At 40.3% G+C, this 17,458-nt stretch overlaps 1 protein-coding gene across 2 annotated transcripts in view; it reads right to left on the reverse strand.

Annotated features, from left to right (window-relative positions):
- Window positions 1-17,458, reverse strand: part of PPM1B (protein phosphatase, Mg2+/Mn2+ dependent 1B) — a 61,367-nt gene that overhangs the window by 15,109 nt on the left and 28,800 nt on the right. For both annotated transcript variants that reach the window (XM_063152073.1, XM_063152072.1), the window contains exons 3-4: window positions 5,659-6,522; window positions 3,677-3,794 (exon numbers count right to left, since the gene is read on the reverse strand). In XM_063152073.1, coding sequence (XP_063008143.1) covers window positions 3,677-3,794; window positions 5,659-6,504 — 964 coding nt within the window. In that variant the 5' untranslated portion in view covers window positions 6,505-6,522. The remainder of the gene's footprint in view (window positions 1-3,676; window positions 3,795-5,658; window positions 6,523-17,458) is intronic.

A 17,458-nucleotide genomic window follows, 5' to 3' on the forward strand; every position in this document is an offset into this window, starting at 1 on the left:
CTGTGGATGTGCTTGACAAAGGACAACAGAGAAAGAAACCAAAATTTTTGAGGAACAGATTTATGGGTATTTACAATTTTCAGCTTAACCTCTGTGATGTTAAGAATAACCCTACAGTTAGCCTTGCATTGCTAATATAATTCAGACACTTAAAGAATAATTCCTGATATTATTAAATATGTATATACATCAAAGTCCACTACCTTATCTCTGAAACACTTTTCACTAAAAGCCTAACACTTCATTCACAGACAGGCATTTTGAAAATTCAGGTAACATTTAACTTCCATTTTATATAATGCAGGTCCCCAGCCAGACAGCATTACAAGTTCTCCATGTTCCAGCACCTCCTTTCATGCCCAGCTATCGGATTATAACAAATGAGTTTTATATACAGTATACGTTCCACATATATAAAATGCATCATCCAACTTCGGGGATAAACTGACTATATCGGTGAGACTGTTTAAGCCTACACAGATCATGTGCTCCTACTTATGATTTGAGGTTAGTGGTTTTTTGGGTTTCATGGAGTTCTGTGGTTTATCTGTTATTAACTGCAATTCTGATACACCCCTTCAAATAAACAAACATATCAGAAAACTGAACTGACTTCTGTACCTAGTTTTCACTTTGTGGGACCAAACTTTGGATCTCTGAAAAAGAGAGCAGAAAGTATTTGAGGGGCAGTAAGAAAAGTGACCTAGCATAACCTCACAACTGCCCCAAACACCTGTGGAAGTGCCCCATCCAGAGCAGTGCCACTGGAACTAGATAATCTTTAAAGTCCCTTTCAACCCAAACCAGCCTGTAATTCTGTGACTGTGCTTTGGACATGGATCAATTAAATGACTCAAATGAGAAGCAGGGCTGTGCTCAGAGTCATAAATGACTCAGGCACAAGCTTAACCTCATCAAGCATTTCAGTATACCCTACAAGTGGCAGCTCTGGAATGCAGTCATTCACATTCCGTCAACCTCAAAACCCCAACTAGCAACAGCATGTTGTTATATGCTATACATATTTCTTCCACTGGAAATCTCTGTAAACAATGACTTGTTGAGCTTGCTTTTAATCAATCTGTTAAAAGAAAAAAGTATCTCTAGGTATTAAGACAATAATTCTCTTTTAAGAACTCTGGAACGATCTTGGGGAACTACTAACTCAGCTCATTATACAAATATACAAAATGTCAGCATTCCACTTTTAGAATGTACAGAGCACAAATGTTACATGTGCAAGTATTAACCTAATTTTCAAATTTTTTTTTACCTTTTTAAATCTAACAAAAGCATGCCTTAAACACTGCTATTCTCCCTGAGCCAGAGCTTAGAATGCCCAAGCATAGCAGTGATAAAAAAACCCTGTTGCCTAAAATGTTTGATGGGTTTGTACAGTCAGCTTGATATTTAAGGCCCACAAGAGAACAGAAACAGAACAGTGTGTATTCATTAAGAACAAACACCAGTGATCAAACTAAAATTGCTTCAGGAAGTCCCAGAGGACTTTATACTAAGTTCTAATGTTGCCCTGACTTACATTAGTCACTTAGTCAAAGTGGAGGGTATCCAAGAGAACTCACAGTTTACATTTTTGACAACATCTATCTTTGCAGCTTGGTAGTTCCAAGACAACCTTGTATTTTTCAGAATGTTTTTACTACAGGCATAAATATAATTGTTACTGGCTATCAGCCAACTCCATATAACTTGTGAGCTGCTAACTCATTCATACATTTTTTTAAATGTTGTTCTTGTTAATTTGTGTTCAAACACCATTATTTGCTTTTGAGAGGAATAGTCAGTCTCTAAAAAGGCATTTTAAACAAATCCATATTATCAGTGTCACAACATATCTATCAGACTTTATGTTTCTAGAGTTGCAGACAGTTTAAACCTTTCAGGCACAACTCCTTTATACACTGTTTTCTACACTAAGTTAAAAGATAAACTTTAAGGCAATTGTCTTAACCAAAGGCAATTGTCTTAACCAAAAAGAAACTCCACCTTCCAAAATTTTTACCAACTCCAACACTTGAGAGGATACTCTTGCCCTCATGGGGTTTTTTAAAGTCAAAAGTATTCCTGCTCACTACTTAAAACCTTTAAATCAGATACTGTTTTTAAAATTTCCAACATATTTCTAAACAATTTTCCTCGTGCTGCTTAGTGGTTTGAAACACTTGCTAAGGCCTTTATTCTTTCTGAACTAATAATATTCAAGGCATGTGTAAGGTAAACTGCAGCCCCACAATTTCTTTTCCTTTTAATTAAAGAGACTGTATCAAAATTACAATTTCATAGAATGTATGAATGCAAAAACTTGTTAAAAATCAGATAGGTATTTCAAGTTCTTCTGAAGTCTGTTTCATTTCCTTTCTCCACTCCTTGTCAGAATTTCTCAAATATGCTGTCATTTCTTGCTAAATACCTGCCTTTTAAAGGCCTCCAATTAGCAAAACAAAGAATGACACAGGGAACTCAAGCAGGGGAAAAAAAAAATCTAGAGCTGAAGCAACAGAAGTTCAAGCTTTGGAGCAATTAATTTCTCTGAAGCACTTAAGCTAAACAATCATTTTGAGTTATATTTGAAATGACCCCACATCAGTTTGGACTACAAACTCTCAACTATTTTTTTTGTATATCTATTATTTAGTTAAATGTGATAACAGAGCTAAAAATAATCAGTTAATGATTAGTTAATCCAGACACTCTGATCACAAGTTATTTGACAGCTTTTCTATTAATCTTAACATTCACTTATAAAAGCAATAAAATCCACTGCAGTTCCATATATTTTTCACCTATTTGCTACCAGAGAGCAGGCACCAAGAAGCTGGGAACACTAACCTGTAACCACTGTGCACACCTGACTGCTGCCAGTGAAGGCAACTGCTCCTGGCTCTCTCCCAGAGCCTATTAACAGCTCATGTACTCTACTCTGACACAGAAGATAACAGGTATTTATCTTAACTAGTGTCATCTAGGAAACCTGGGATGTAAGCCAAATTCCAAGAAACAGGCCTAGAGTTAGCATTTGAAGTGACCACTAGGGCTCTCTAATCTCAAGAGAAATTACAAATATACAACCCAGTTCAATTTAGATCCCATTTAAACAAGAGGAAAAGACACCACACACAACAGCTGTGTGCTCAGAGATAACTCATACCTGAAGACCAGCATGTATATATATTAAAATTTAGGGTGGCTACACCAAGTATTTGGATTACTGGGACACTGACACAAAAACCAAATACAGCTTTTGCTTTCTGTCAAAAACTTGCACAGAAAAAGGGAAGAAATAGTACAAACAGTACATTCCTTTTAATATTTCATAAGCAGGACAATAGCAAGATCACAATTTACTGAGCTGACACAACACTCTGCAAGGTCAGTAGTTGTATTTTAACTTACAAAGACAGCACTAAAAACTTCTGGCTCTCATTAAGAAAATGTTTGCAGAATACCAGGATAAACTAAGCACATGGTCCAAAACATTCTTCCTGACATATAAAAGTTCAAAGTTATAATCAGGTCTGAATTTAACCTAACATGAAAGTGGCATAATGTCTTTCATGGTTTCTGTTTTCATGCTCAAGATAGTTATGACATGTGCTCACTATCACAATCAAACTGAGATTTGTTCACTATGTAGTGAACTAAGCAGATTTCTTACCTTCAACCCGTGATTCCAAGTACTTATCCAACTCAGCATCTTTTTTCACTGCCTCCTCTGAGACCTTAGGAGCATTTGAAAAACAAACTAATACAATACTCATGTTATCACGACTCCCCTATGTGACAAAAAAGAAAGAGACGTTAGTATCTTTAGTCTTATTCTTCATCTTTCAACTCGAATCACATCTGTACTTTTTCCAAATACAGTGCTACAGACAAACCTGGAAAAAAACACCCTGAAAAAATGCTGTATTTTCATCAATAAGAACCTCTCAGTGTCCCAACCACACTTCTCACTAGAAATAATTTGACTGATTTCGACTGTATATTCTTAGTATTCAAGTCTAAATAATTAATGGACTTATCTATGTGTCAGCCATTCAAAAATAGTATCAATAAAACAGGTCAGAAATTAGATACTTGCATAATGTTACCTTAAGCCAAATTGTAAAACAACTCCTGTTGCAAAATCAAATGCAGAATGCTCCCCTACACTATTAGAATAGCTCAGCTCAAGCAACTAATTTTTAGTTGCAGGGTATTCATGTAAGTCATTACATGCATTACAAGTCTGTTTTATTAGAATGCACCTGTGTCACACAGCACCTTGGAGCAAGTATAAAACATAAATGTTTTGTATGGCCAAGCTGACCTTAGAGACTATCACATGCTCAGAAATATCACCCAATGGCTTTTTTAGATACTAATTTAAAGCCAGTTCTTTACCAGCACACTGATACCATTCTCCTGCTCAAATTTCATTTTCAAAATTGTAATTCACAGCCAAATTTAAAAACACAATTCTAAGTCTCTTACAAGGGGATCCAGTAGAATCATAATTTAAACCACTGGGTAGTTTGAAAATCAAATCTCAACTTCACTTTTTTGTGTAGAATATTAAGTGCTATCAGCCACTGCACTGTTGCTGTGTTAACCCAAGCTACTGGATAGTTCTAATTATCTATCACAACAAATTCTTCTCCTGAAACAATTAAGAATTTGACATTAGAATGCATTCCTTTAGAAATACTGCTTAGGAGTTAGCCTATATTCCCTTCTGTACCAAGCATATGAGGACACCTATCACTTAGTATTATTATGTGGTATAATCCACAGCCTAGTTGTTACAGAGATCCAGGATTTGACTTTGGAAAATAAACATGTGGCCAGCACTCAGTTTTACTGAAAGAATCTGAGAGTGACCATCCTTTAACAAGGTTGCTTGAGTTCTTGGCCAGAAAAGCAATTTAAACCAATTTAAACCAATCATAGACTGTATGTTATACGCTAGAATACAACCCTATTTCTGGAAAAAACACACAACTTAGCCTTCAGAGTTACAATTGAGAATTTCAGCATATTCCTCAAAATTGAATGTTTAGTCTGTGGCCTAACAAAGGAACTCTGTTTGTACTAGCAGGAGTTGCACTTTTCAGGGAATGTTGGAAATGGAGTACCTATTTAACATATGTAGACCACTAGTACTTGCCCCAAACAAAATTTGAGGAGTGGAAGCAAGCTCAGATGCAAAGGTGGTGTTTCTCCATCTAAGCTGCAACAAGCTGAGGGCACAGGTGACAGACAAGCTACACCTTGAAGAGGAGATGGTGCCAACACTGGTTTTATGCAAAGGATACAAACACTACCCATCTTCAAAAGATCAAAAAACCCCACAAAGTATCTTGCTCAGAATAGATTAATTTTACAAATTTTGTATTTAGAATCAATGTTTAGAGCTGGAACTATATGCAAGCGTTACCTGGGAGAAAAAAAAAGCAGCCTTTATTTTTGCAATTGTTATCACCTTTCTAAGCATATATGATGAGGCTGTATATTCTTCTATACAGTCAAATGGGAACAGAACTTTGAGGAAAAGAAGTTGGAGAAGGGGAACAGTAGGCCAGGAACAGCTGTTAACACTGTACCTTATCTAACCAGAAGATGATTTTAGACAGCTGTTTGGAGAAAACACTTACATACCTTATGTAAACAAGTGTCCACTACCCAATTGCACACTGTTTCCAGGTCATCTGATACTTCAAGTCTAGACTTTACATATTCACAGAGCTCTTCATTGCTCATTACATCCCAGATGCCATCACAAGCCAGGATGATAAACTCATCTTCTTCTGCCCTTAAAATTTCACACACCTCAGGCTCTGGAGACACAAGTTGTTCTGTGGGGCCTTTACCGTCAACACATTTGTAGTCATAGTCCCCCAGAGCTCGAGAAACCGCCAACGAACCGTTAACACGCTGAATCATTACACTGCCTCCCGCATTCTGGATTCTCTCTTTCTCCCTCGGGTTGCAAGGTTTGTGATCCTGTGTTGAAAAACAGACTTGTCCATTCCTATAGAGAACAGCACGTGAATCACCACAGTTGATAAAGTATACATGCTCAGGTGAAATCATAACTCCCACTGCTGTTGAGCCACTTCTGTCCATGCCATTTCTGAGGTCTGCGAAATTGCGCATATACTCATCAATTTTCAAAAAGCCAGTTCTGATTCCACTCTTGACATTTTCCACTGAAGGTTCAAGAGCAGATCCAGGTTTTTCTGTCGCCCTAAAGTCTTCATTGTTAGTGATGTGTTCTAATAAGTGTGTGGAGCAGTAATTTGCAACACGAGATCCTGCGTGACCATCATAGACAGCAAAAAAGGACCAGTCCTCTAAGCCATGGGGAATACCCACAACAGCTGTGTGAGCATCTTCCATTTCCACTCTCCATCCCTGCATACTGCTGAGGCCGTAACGCAAGCCATTCCCTGCACCATGAGCATTGTGTTTTTCAGTTTTTGGTTTATCCAAAAATGCACCCATGTTTATGCAATATTGAACCTGGAAAACAGAGAGAAGAAGTCTTATTTATACAACCGCCATTCCATATAAGGTTTGTTGTCTGCTTCCTGTGTTTCTTCTTCATAAAAGAAGTGATAAAGCATGCATGCATGCATGCAAAAGTCAACAACTATATTGGAAGAAAAAAAATCAAGACATGACATGAATGAAGTGTGAATTTACAAACCTCTGTACGCATTTTTAGTATTTTTTGTTGGGGTGCTGTCTTTTTTGAAGAGTTACTTCAAAATAATTAAACAATCTCCATACGAAGGCAGAGTAGATCACATACCTGTGCAGCCCTGCTGATTTTGTCATCCTCTGCAGAGACAAATTTATGATGGAAAAACAACAACTATATCACTCCTACTTTCTTTCCAGTTTTACTGTGGTGTGAAGAAAATCAATTCATGTTCATAAATCAGAATGGACTGGTCTCGCTAGCTTGGCATGTGCCATGCTACCTCTGCATTCTTGTAAGGCATGGCAAAAGTGACCATAGGGGAACAAGGCAGTAATTCCCACTTAAATACAAGAAAACCTCTGACAGCAATCTTTTAACAAATTAACAACATAAAACAACATTTCAATATTTACTATAGAATCATAGAATGGTGTGGACTGGAAAAAACTTTAAAGATCATCTTCTTCCAACCCCTCTTGCCATGGGCAGGGACACCTTCCACCAGACCAGACTGCACAAAGCTCCCTCCAACCTGGCCTTGAGCACTTCCAGGGATGGGGCATCCACAGCTTCTCTGGGCAACATCTTCCAATGTCTCACTCTCACAGTAAAAAATGTCTGTCTTTCTTATCTCAAATCAATACCTACCCTCTTGCAGTTTGAAGCCATTTCCCTTGTCCTATCACTACACTTGGCCAACAGTCCCTTCCAGCCTTCCTGTAAGCTATCTTTAGGTACTTAAAGGCCTCTATAAGATCTCCCCAGGCTTCTCCAGGCTGAACAACCTCAACTCTCAGCCATCCCTGAAAGACTTTCGTGTGCTTACATGGGATTTTAAGTTCAGAATTTATTCCAATAAACTTAAATACATAAACTTTATAAATTACAAATTTTATTCAATTACAAGAGATATGAGCTAAGGGAAGTAAACAACCCCACAGGAAGTTAGAAGTTCTTCAGTATTTGGAGACTATCTCCAGAATGCAAGCTCACAGGTAAAATGTGAATAATCTACATGGAAGCTCTGAAAGACTTCTGATTTCCTCTCCTGTACTAGACTCAAGTGTTCTACACAGACCTGAAAAATTACCTTGCCCTTTACAAAGTCAGTAGAGAATATATTCTTTAATCCACAGATCTCGGAAACTCACATATCACAACTTCAAACCATTCTAAAAGTCATCACCCTACAAAATCCTTAAATGTGAAAATTACAGCAAATTTCATCCAAAAAGAATTGACAAGAATTCTGCCATGACTGATCCTGAGCAATCACTCATCTCTGACACAGCAGTATCTACCTACAGAATGTACAGAGTCATGATAACCTAATGCTAGGCTAAGAATTTGTTGCCAGGTCAGGAAGAGATTAATTAATCCTTACTCCCACCATTCCCCTCACCTAAACACATATGAAGTATATATAGCAGACCACACACAGACAAACCAAACTTCACACTAACTCTCTGCTACAATGATCTCCATGCAGTGCTGAAGATCCCAACAGCTTGCTCAGCAGTTCTGTTAACACTGAATCAATGCAAAGGACACACAAAGTGTATCCATCAATGCAATACGTTGTCAAAACTTTGCACAACTCCTGCTCTCAAAACATCTGATTTTGCTTTGAAAACAAACAAAATTAATCTGTGTCAGAGGGTAAGCAAGACAGTGTGACATACCCCCACAAAACAGAGTTCTCAGCAACCAATGCTCTCAGTTGAGAGCTGAACAAGTTCCACATAGTTTAATAGTGCAACTAACATCAGTCAGAGAGACTTGTGAAAGGATTCTTGTATCTCACAATCACTTATTTCCAAATTACACACAATACAAAACTATTTTAAAAGCACACAAAACATTCTTACCAGTAAAACTGTCACACAGGACTGAAATGCTGCCAAAATGCCAGATACTCTCCAATACTTCACACCTTCTATGAAATTCCTTTAATTGTATTATGTCATTGCATTCTTAAAATCAAAAATGTGGGAGACATAATGTGACTGAGTGAGGAAGAAGATCAAAACTTATGTAATTGCAAAGGCCTGTGAGCTCAGTATTGTGTTGTGTTTTATATCTGTAAAACAAAACACAACTAAAAAAAAAAAACCACCACCAAAGGCATGTGTCACACCTTAGTTTTACTTGCTTCATAAGTAGGTTCACTTTTTTACAACCTAAAACAAACTGGAAAATAAGAAAACCCCACTACTCAAGATTATGATCTTAATATTCTAAATATCCCATTTAATATTGCAAATAAAGGATGAAGAGATTGATTATCTATCAGTAAGTCTGGGAATCAACTTGTGTCCTTTGCCTGACAGGCTTTCACCACACATCTCCAGGAGGAACACAGCATTACCTTCTCTATCCCTCCCTCCCGTGAGGTTGGAACTTCAGAGAAGTTGCTGGAAGACAGCTTGGCCTTTCCTCCTCCACACAGAATAAACTCCTATCTCCCCCTCCTCACACAACACAGGCTCTGGCCCCTCAGTAACAGAATGCTTCTCCATGTCTGTGCCTTTCTTGGAGGTGAGCAGCCCACACTGCATTCCCAATGCAGCCTTGCGAGCTCCTAACAGAGGAAAACCATCACTTCTCCCAGAATGCTGATACACCTTTTCTGACAGGTGCCAACTTTCCCCCCCTTCAGACACACTGCTCTCTACTGTTCAACACATTTGTCCTGGTTCTCCATCAGGACCCACCCCGGGCTCTCTTTGGCAAAGCTCATTCCCCAGAAGTCATCAGCCAGGCTGTAGAGAGGGACAAGGTGACTTTATTCCAGTGTCCTAGGTTACAATATTAAGATATATTCTATTCCCATCCTCAAGAGCTGCTGAAAACCAGGAGGGGCCCATCTTCCTTATCTCCTGTTAGTGGGCCCATCAATGCCTTTCCTCATGACTCAAAGATAACTCCCTCCAGGAGCCATTTCTGTTTAATGGACTCACCACATGACTCACAGAATCATAACAGCCAATTGTGAGATGCTCCGCCCAGAGGGATATATCCAGTATCCCCACCTGGATATAACCTAGGATTTGGGGCAGAACAGTCAGTCTTTCCACTGGATTCCCAGAAGAACAGGTATCTTTTCCACTGGATTTTCAGAGGAAGACTACACCCTTTCTACAGGATAACTGCTCCAACAGAACCACATTTGCCACTCCAGGAGGACTGCAGCCACCAATCCAACTGCACTGCTACCAACACCCTGACCAACAGGGCGTCAGGTTGTATTCTGACTCCGTGTTTTTTTCTTTTGTACTATTGCGTGTATTTTGGTTTTCTTTTCCCTTTTCCTAATAAATTATATTTGACTTGGAGTCTCTCACTGGTTTTGCTTTCAAACCAGAACATCCAGGTACTGGATTATACCTCCTGTGGTTACATCACAACGCTGGTCCAGCCTACCAGGATCCATCTACTGCTAAGGCCTGCCCTTGGGCTAACCAACCACTCACTCCTATCACGTATTTTAAGCACGTACACCCTTCCACTACTTCCACTGTACTTAACTAATACTTCACTGTACTTCCTCTTAGTCAAACCATCTCAACATTTCTTGAGGGAGTTAAGGCATTAAGCAGCCCTAAACATCCTTTGTGGAGAAAGATGCAGTCTCAAGATAAAGCATAGTCAGCAGAACTGATGAAGCACCCACCTGCAAACCAGTATAATCAGCATAAACTCAAAAATTCAGAACCCTTCAATCTTCAGATTTATTTTCCAAAGACGTCATTTTTGTATGAAATTTAATTGAATAATAGATTAGTTTGAGAAAACATTAATTTCCTTGTGGTGAAAATATTTATCCCACATAAAATTATTAGTTGAAACTTTCAAAATCAGGAAGACCATGTCTATTGCAATTCCCAAAATTTTCTTGAAAATGGAGAAAGCCTTAGTTCTTGCCCATGCTTCACAGACCATTCTTTAAAATACCATGTATTACTCAGACCAAATCCTAGAATTCTCTTCTCCTTGTAGTCTTTCCAACCCAAAGGTTGGAAAAAAAAGAAATAATAATCAATTTTTTAAAAAAATCTACTGCCTGGCAGGACCAATAATCACCAAGGCTCAAAGGCTTTTGGAATGCCTTTGCAGAGGAAAAATTACTTTATAGGAAGAAATTATTGGCCTTTGCCCCTCTCTGGCAAAGAAGAAGTTGAATCTGAGCAATACACTACCAAAGCAGAGACTCCAACTATCTCTCCAGGGCATATTGTTCATCTCTAGTCTTAGATCAATAGTGGAATCACTTCCAAGAGAGTTCAGGGCAACAAGTCTCCAACAAAAGCTGACATTCCAGAGCAAAAACCCAACCCAAGGCTTACTTCTCTGAAGTTCCAACCTGTATTTTTCTCTAATGTCCTCTACCAGAGTGAAATCTTACTTGAGGTCCTTATCTCATATACAGGCAACACAGGCAACAATTCAGACTTAGGAAACCAAAAACATCTATCCTTTTGAGGTACAGAGGAATGAAGGCAAAAGTCATGTCCTCTGACATGTAAGAAAAATTCATGATCAATATCCTTTCTGCCCCAGCTACGCAGCGAAGACGCTTCAGTATTAGAGCAGCCATACAGGAAAGCGCCTTAAATTTAGCTGTGCACAAGCTTGTGTTTGCATTTGAAAGACAAACAACCCCAACTGCAGATTTTCTCCAAAGATCTACTTAAAAACTTACAAATAGTTCTTGCTCAGGTATAGATATTCATTATTTTGTATTATATCATAAAGGGGAAATAGGCAGCTACTTTAAGTGAAAAGCATGCTCTTCTCAATTTAGATTTATACTTAGCAGGCAGAAATATTTATTTAATGACTGTCATAAAGGCCAGAGCTGTCCTGACTTGAGCTGGGATAGAGTTAATTGTCTTCCTAGTAGCTGGCTCATAGTTGTGGTTTGGATAGAGTTATGAGAGTAACGTTGATAACTCACTGAGGCTTTTAGCTGTTGCTAAGTACTGTTAGCTATACTAAGTCAAGGATTTGACAGCTCTCATACTCTGCCAGGAGGTGGGAGGGGCACAAGAAGTTGCGAGGGACACAGCCAGGACAGCTGGACACAGCCATACTAGCCAAAGGGATACTCCACACTATATGACATCATGCTTAATATATAAACTAGGAGGAAAGCTGGCCAGGGCTACCACTTGGGAACTGGCTGGGCATTGGTCAGCGAGTGATAAGCAACTGCATTGTGCCTCATTTCTTTTTAATTCTTTCATTATTATGATTTTCTTCCTTTTCTATCCCTTTAAACTGTCTTTATCAGAACCCATAAGTTTTCTCACTTTTATTCTTCTGATTCTCTCCTCCATCTGACTGGGTCAGGGTAGTGAGTGAGCAGCTGTGTGGCACACAGTTGCTGGATGGGGTTAAACCATGACAGATATTTCTGGTGCCCAACACAGGGCGCGACAGGTTGAGATAATGATAAATCTGACTAGAACGTATCAGAAGAAATTTCTTATTATATTATATATTAATATACTCATTGTATTAATCACTGTCACAGTGGTGATGTATTTGTTCCCCAAGTTGGTGTGGTGTCCTTGTTTGTAATGTTGAATTATAAAATACTTTATTTGTATATATTGCCCCCTGAGCTGTTTGTCACCCATGGGAACAGGGCTAAGGTTATGTTGTTGCACTCTGTAACACGGTCTCATAATATGACAGAATTGCCGCTCATGAAACTGATCTGGTCTTTGTACTCAGCACTGCCCACATCTCCATACTTTGGGAGCCATCTATAGGAAACTACTAATAATTACAACTTTTACCTCTTCCCAGAGACCAAATCCATGAGGAAGACTGATATCTGCCTCCCTTAATCTTCCCTTTCTCCTCTAGGCCAATTAAAACAGCACTTGGGAATTTTTAATACCCTTGGGATGTTCAAACCAGCATTCCTATTGCTGTGTTTTCTGAATGCGTTCAAGGTCTTGTTTTAGGATCAACAATCATTCCAGAATACCTCCCACAGGGATCTACCCTGAGGCTGGATAGTGCTAAGTGCCAGGGTGTGGGGGATAGTACGGGCAAGTGCCTAGGACAGTAGTCACCTCCAGTGCCTTGGAACTCCAGCCCTGAACAAATGCAAAATTTGGAAAGACTAGTTAAATATTGGGAGAAACTATGCTGCCACCTTGGAAATTCCAGAGATGCAAAACCCACAGCAACACGCTGCAGCCTGGCCCAGGCCTATTGAGCCATGCTCAGGACTGTACAGTACCCCTGAGGGAAAAAAAGGCCTCTGTATGTGATGAGAAAATGATGGGCACAGGGGCTACTCCAAACCCAGAGACAGGCACTGTGGCTGAACCAAAGCACCAACCCGTGCCTGTATCAGCCCCTGCTATACATAAGGAGAGAGATATACAAAGGGGAGCTCATTTAGTGAGGGATGAAGCAGCAGGGCTATAATGAGAAGAGGTGGGGAAAGAGGTAGAACAAATAAAATATATAGTTAATCATCTGATCCCTATCCTTGAGTGAGCTGTGACATCTGCAAAAAGATTCCAATCATCATCCAGGCAAGCGCATCACCTGGTTGCTCCAATGCTGGAATAACAGGCCCAGTAACCTGGAACTAGAGGATAGAGAAGCCAAACAGTTGGCATCCCATTCTACAGAGGTGGGCATTAACCAATGAACTGGAAAAGGAGCACAAGTCCTCAGCCTCTGGAAGTGACTCCAGGTATGAAGGAAAGGTATTCCTTCAAGGAACATGTTATGCCACCCAGGCAAGTTGACTGTCATGGACAGAGGCATCCAGTATCTGAGGCAATTAGCCACACTGGAGGAGATGTATGATGATGTGGATTTATGATGATGTGGATGATAACAACAGGCAGTTATCCAAAGACCCAGATGAAGACAAGTGTACACGACCCATGTGGTGGAATGGAATGCACCACTGTCATACACCAACTCATTGGCAGTAATGACCTGGAAAGACTGAGAGGGACAAATGGTGGACAAATTAGCCAACTCCCATAATACAAACAAAATGCCTCTTCCTCACTACAGCCTGTATCCTGGCTGTGGACAAGGAAGGCTTATGCATTCCCCACCTGTATGGACCAGTGTCCCAACTATTAGAAGTGAGCATAAACAGCACAGGCCACCCTGTGTGACCACAGAGAGGACATGAGGAAGTGGAATGGAAAAATCTACCTTGACCCTAAAGGCATGAGTGGGGAAATAGCAAGGAAAACCACAAGAGAGGGTTATTGCAGGACATTGCTGCTCCTGTCTCTAGTGGGCAGCTCCCCAGACAGAGCAGAGGGGCTACTCTTACTCCTCATCTTCAAGGGACTCTGATTCACATTTACAAGAAGTGAATAAATAGTGAACACACAGAATCACACCAAACACTAGGTTGGAAGAGACCTTTAAGATAATCGAGTCTACCCCAGCCCCTAACACCGAGTGCTGGATCCAGTCTTATTTTAAACACATCCTGGGATGGTGACTCTACTACCTTCCCAGGCAGACCATTCCAGTACATGATCACCCTTTCCGTTAAAATCTTTTTCCTAATATCCAATCTATATTTCCTTTGGTGCAGCTTAAGGCTGTCCTTTCATTCTGAGTTGCTGCCTGGTGAAAGAGACCAACGCCCACCTGACTACAACCTCCCTTCAAGAAGTTGAAGAGAGTGATAAGGTCACCTCTGAATCTCCTTTTCTCCAGGCTAAACAACCCCAGTTCCCTCAGTTGTTCCTCACAGGGCTTGTGCTACCAGCCCCTCACCAGCCTTGCTGCCCTCCTCTGGACACGCTCAAGCGTCTCACCGTCCTTTCCAAACTGAGGGGCCCAGAACTGAATACTACAGCCAGGACTGGAGGGGCCTGCCTCCAGCCAGGTGGAGGAAACAAACAGCTGGGTTTAGTGGACTGTGTGGATTGGACGACCTTGCACAGCAGAGCCACAGGAGTCAAAGGCTCCAGCAAACACTGCTGCACAGGGGCAGGCACCATCTCTGTTTCTGGAGTGGCAGGGCAATCCCAACAGCTAACTCTATTGGAGGGGAAAGTGAGCCTGACAGGGAATGAGTGGCAAAGGCACTCCATTGTGCCTGGCACTGAGACTCTACAACATCCTTTGCTTAGACTGCCTCACAAGGGTGTGCTGCCAAGGACTCAAAAGGTACTGCTGGGCTTTTGCTATAGCTGCCTTGGAGACAGTAGAAATGAAACAGCTATCTACCTCACTCCATCTCCTGGAGGACATTTCTGGTGCGGTCAAAGAACAACAGCTGCCATCACAATGGTGCGCTGGACATGAAATCCCACCAACCAAGACACCCTGACACCATCCATAAGTTGATTTGCCATATGGAGAGCCAAGAAGTGATCAGCAGGAATCACTCACCCTCTAACAGTCCCATATGGCCAGTGCAGACTAACACTGTCATGGCCTGGCCAAAGCCATGCCATCTCTGAGTCCAGCAGTGCCAGACCTGCTGGAACTTCAATACAAACTGGAGTCAGAGGCAGACAAGCAGTGTGCCACAATTGATACTGCTAGGGCAGTTTTCTCAAGCCACTGGTAATAGAGTGCAGGTGCATCCAGCACACCTGGAATTCCAGGGGTGGAAACACAGACCTACTATTAGCCATGGACTGATATTAACAGTACTGAAACAAAGCAAAGCTCTTAGTACATTGATGGCAATATTGTGTGAGGCAATACAATAACAGAAGTTGCTGAGAGAGGGAAAAGTAGTTCAAATCCTTCTGTAAACTGGTTTTGCCATAGAATTAAAAAGGTAAAGAACCTGAACAGGAGACCCAGCAATCATCCACAGGATTGCATTTGCTCAAGGAACTGGGTGCACTTGGTGGGTAACAGAGGGATGGGGAAGTCTTTTGGGTACCTCCAGGACATTTGATTCTGGGTGAGAACAGCAAATGATCTGAACTGTATTATGTTGTCTGCTATAAAACACTGTAGGTCATCACTTCCAACTGTTGTTGGATGCCATATCAAGGGTATTGTAACAGCATTACCCAGCCTAATGAAGAATGGAATTTTGATGATAGAACCAGACATGCATAGCAGTGATGGAACTAGCGCTGGCTTCAGCATAAAACCATCCAACACTCCACACATTCTCTCCTGCCCTGAAGGACTACTACAACAGACAAAGCCAAAAGTCGTGGACTAAAACTCAACAAACATTCTGAAGGGATGGCGCACACAGTATGGGAATGGTATCTCTGGGTACATATCAAAATACAGGAAAGGTGATAGTGATTACTTGGGTGTATTGGAAGGTGTGGGACCTGGTAGCATGCAAATGGATATAGCCCTGATTTCAGGTGGGATAGAGTTAATTAACTGTCTTCCTCATAGCTGGTGTAGAGTTGTGGTTTGGATACAGTATGAGAATAAAGTTGATAGCAACAACTAAAAATATCAGTGTGCTATGTAGTGTTTATATTAGTCAAGGACTGTCTTGCTTCTCATATCCTGCCAGAGGAGAAGGCCAGAGTGGCACAAGTAGTTGGGAGGAGATGCAGCCATGACAGCTGGCCCAAAGTGGCCAGAGATACTCCAAAATCTATGACCTTGTGCCCAATGTATAAACTGGGGACAAAGCTGGCCAGGGCCTACTGCTGACATTGGTTGGCAAATGGTAGGCAATTGCATTGTGAATCACTTGTTTTGCATATTTTAATTCTTTTTCTTCCTTCCCTGACCCATTAAGAAGCCTGTGTCCCAACCCATGAATTTTCTGGTTTTTATGATTCTCTTTCCCATCCCACTGAGGAGGGAGGAGGTGGAGTGAACAAGCAGCTGTGCAGTGCTTAGTTGCTGGCTAGGGTTAAACCATGACAGCAACCACCACATAATTAGATTACAAAGGTCTAAAAGCCATAATCAAAGTTTTTGTAGATATTATAAAATAATTTTCCTATCGCATGTCAGCTTCATAAAAAACATCAGAACTAAACTAATACCACCTTGATGGCTAACAGTCCCAAAGGCAATACTGTATCTTTCATAATATGAGAATGGTCCAACATAAATCTTTTGGGCTTAGGTCATAAAAGTGTACTGTAAAATGTCTCTTCCTCAGAAGGATTCACTCAACAGGCTAGTCATTTCTAATAAGTCAGTGCTGTGGAAAAGAAACAGTGCCAGAGTTTCCTGTTACAAAGCACATGTGTTCCACTATAAAAAAAGAATGACATTTCAAAAGAAAAAATGCTGCACTAGATATTAAAGATGTAAATGACAAATAAATAATCCAAGTATCCATGACAAACAATTTCAAAATTTATAGAAAGTGCAGGAAATAACTTCTCTGGTTTAAGTTAAAAAAAAAATAAAATCAAAGTTTAGTCCTGGTAGAAAGCTCCTCTGTATCCACCCTGCAGTCTCTCTCTAGTGTGTTATGTGCACATATAGACTTTACACAGTACATCTGTCCACACACACTGCAGATAGGTTTAATTTTTGATCCCAGAAAACTTGGTCTTGCTTCTAACTTATTGACCTTAAAAATACTTGCACTACATGAATTTATATTAGGCCAATAGTTATTGGAGATTGGCTGTAACAGCTACTCTAACTATGTAGCCACAAATACTGCCAAACAAATTACTGCAACCTAAGAATAAGATCTGAATATTTTATTTTCATTTAAAAATGAACTACACAGAAGAAGAGTTATTACCATTCCTGGGTTTTATTTGGAGGATTTGAGTTTGGTTTTAG

Source organism: Melospiza melodia, chromosome 3 (assembly GCF_035770615.1).
Source record: "Melospiza melodia melodia isolate bMelMel2 chromosome 3, bMelMel2.pri, whole genome shotgun sequence".
NCBI classification, from domain to species: Eukaryota; Metazoa; Chordata; class Aves; order Passeriformes; family Passerellidae; genus Melospiza; species Melospiza melodia.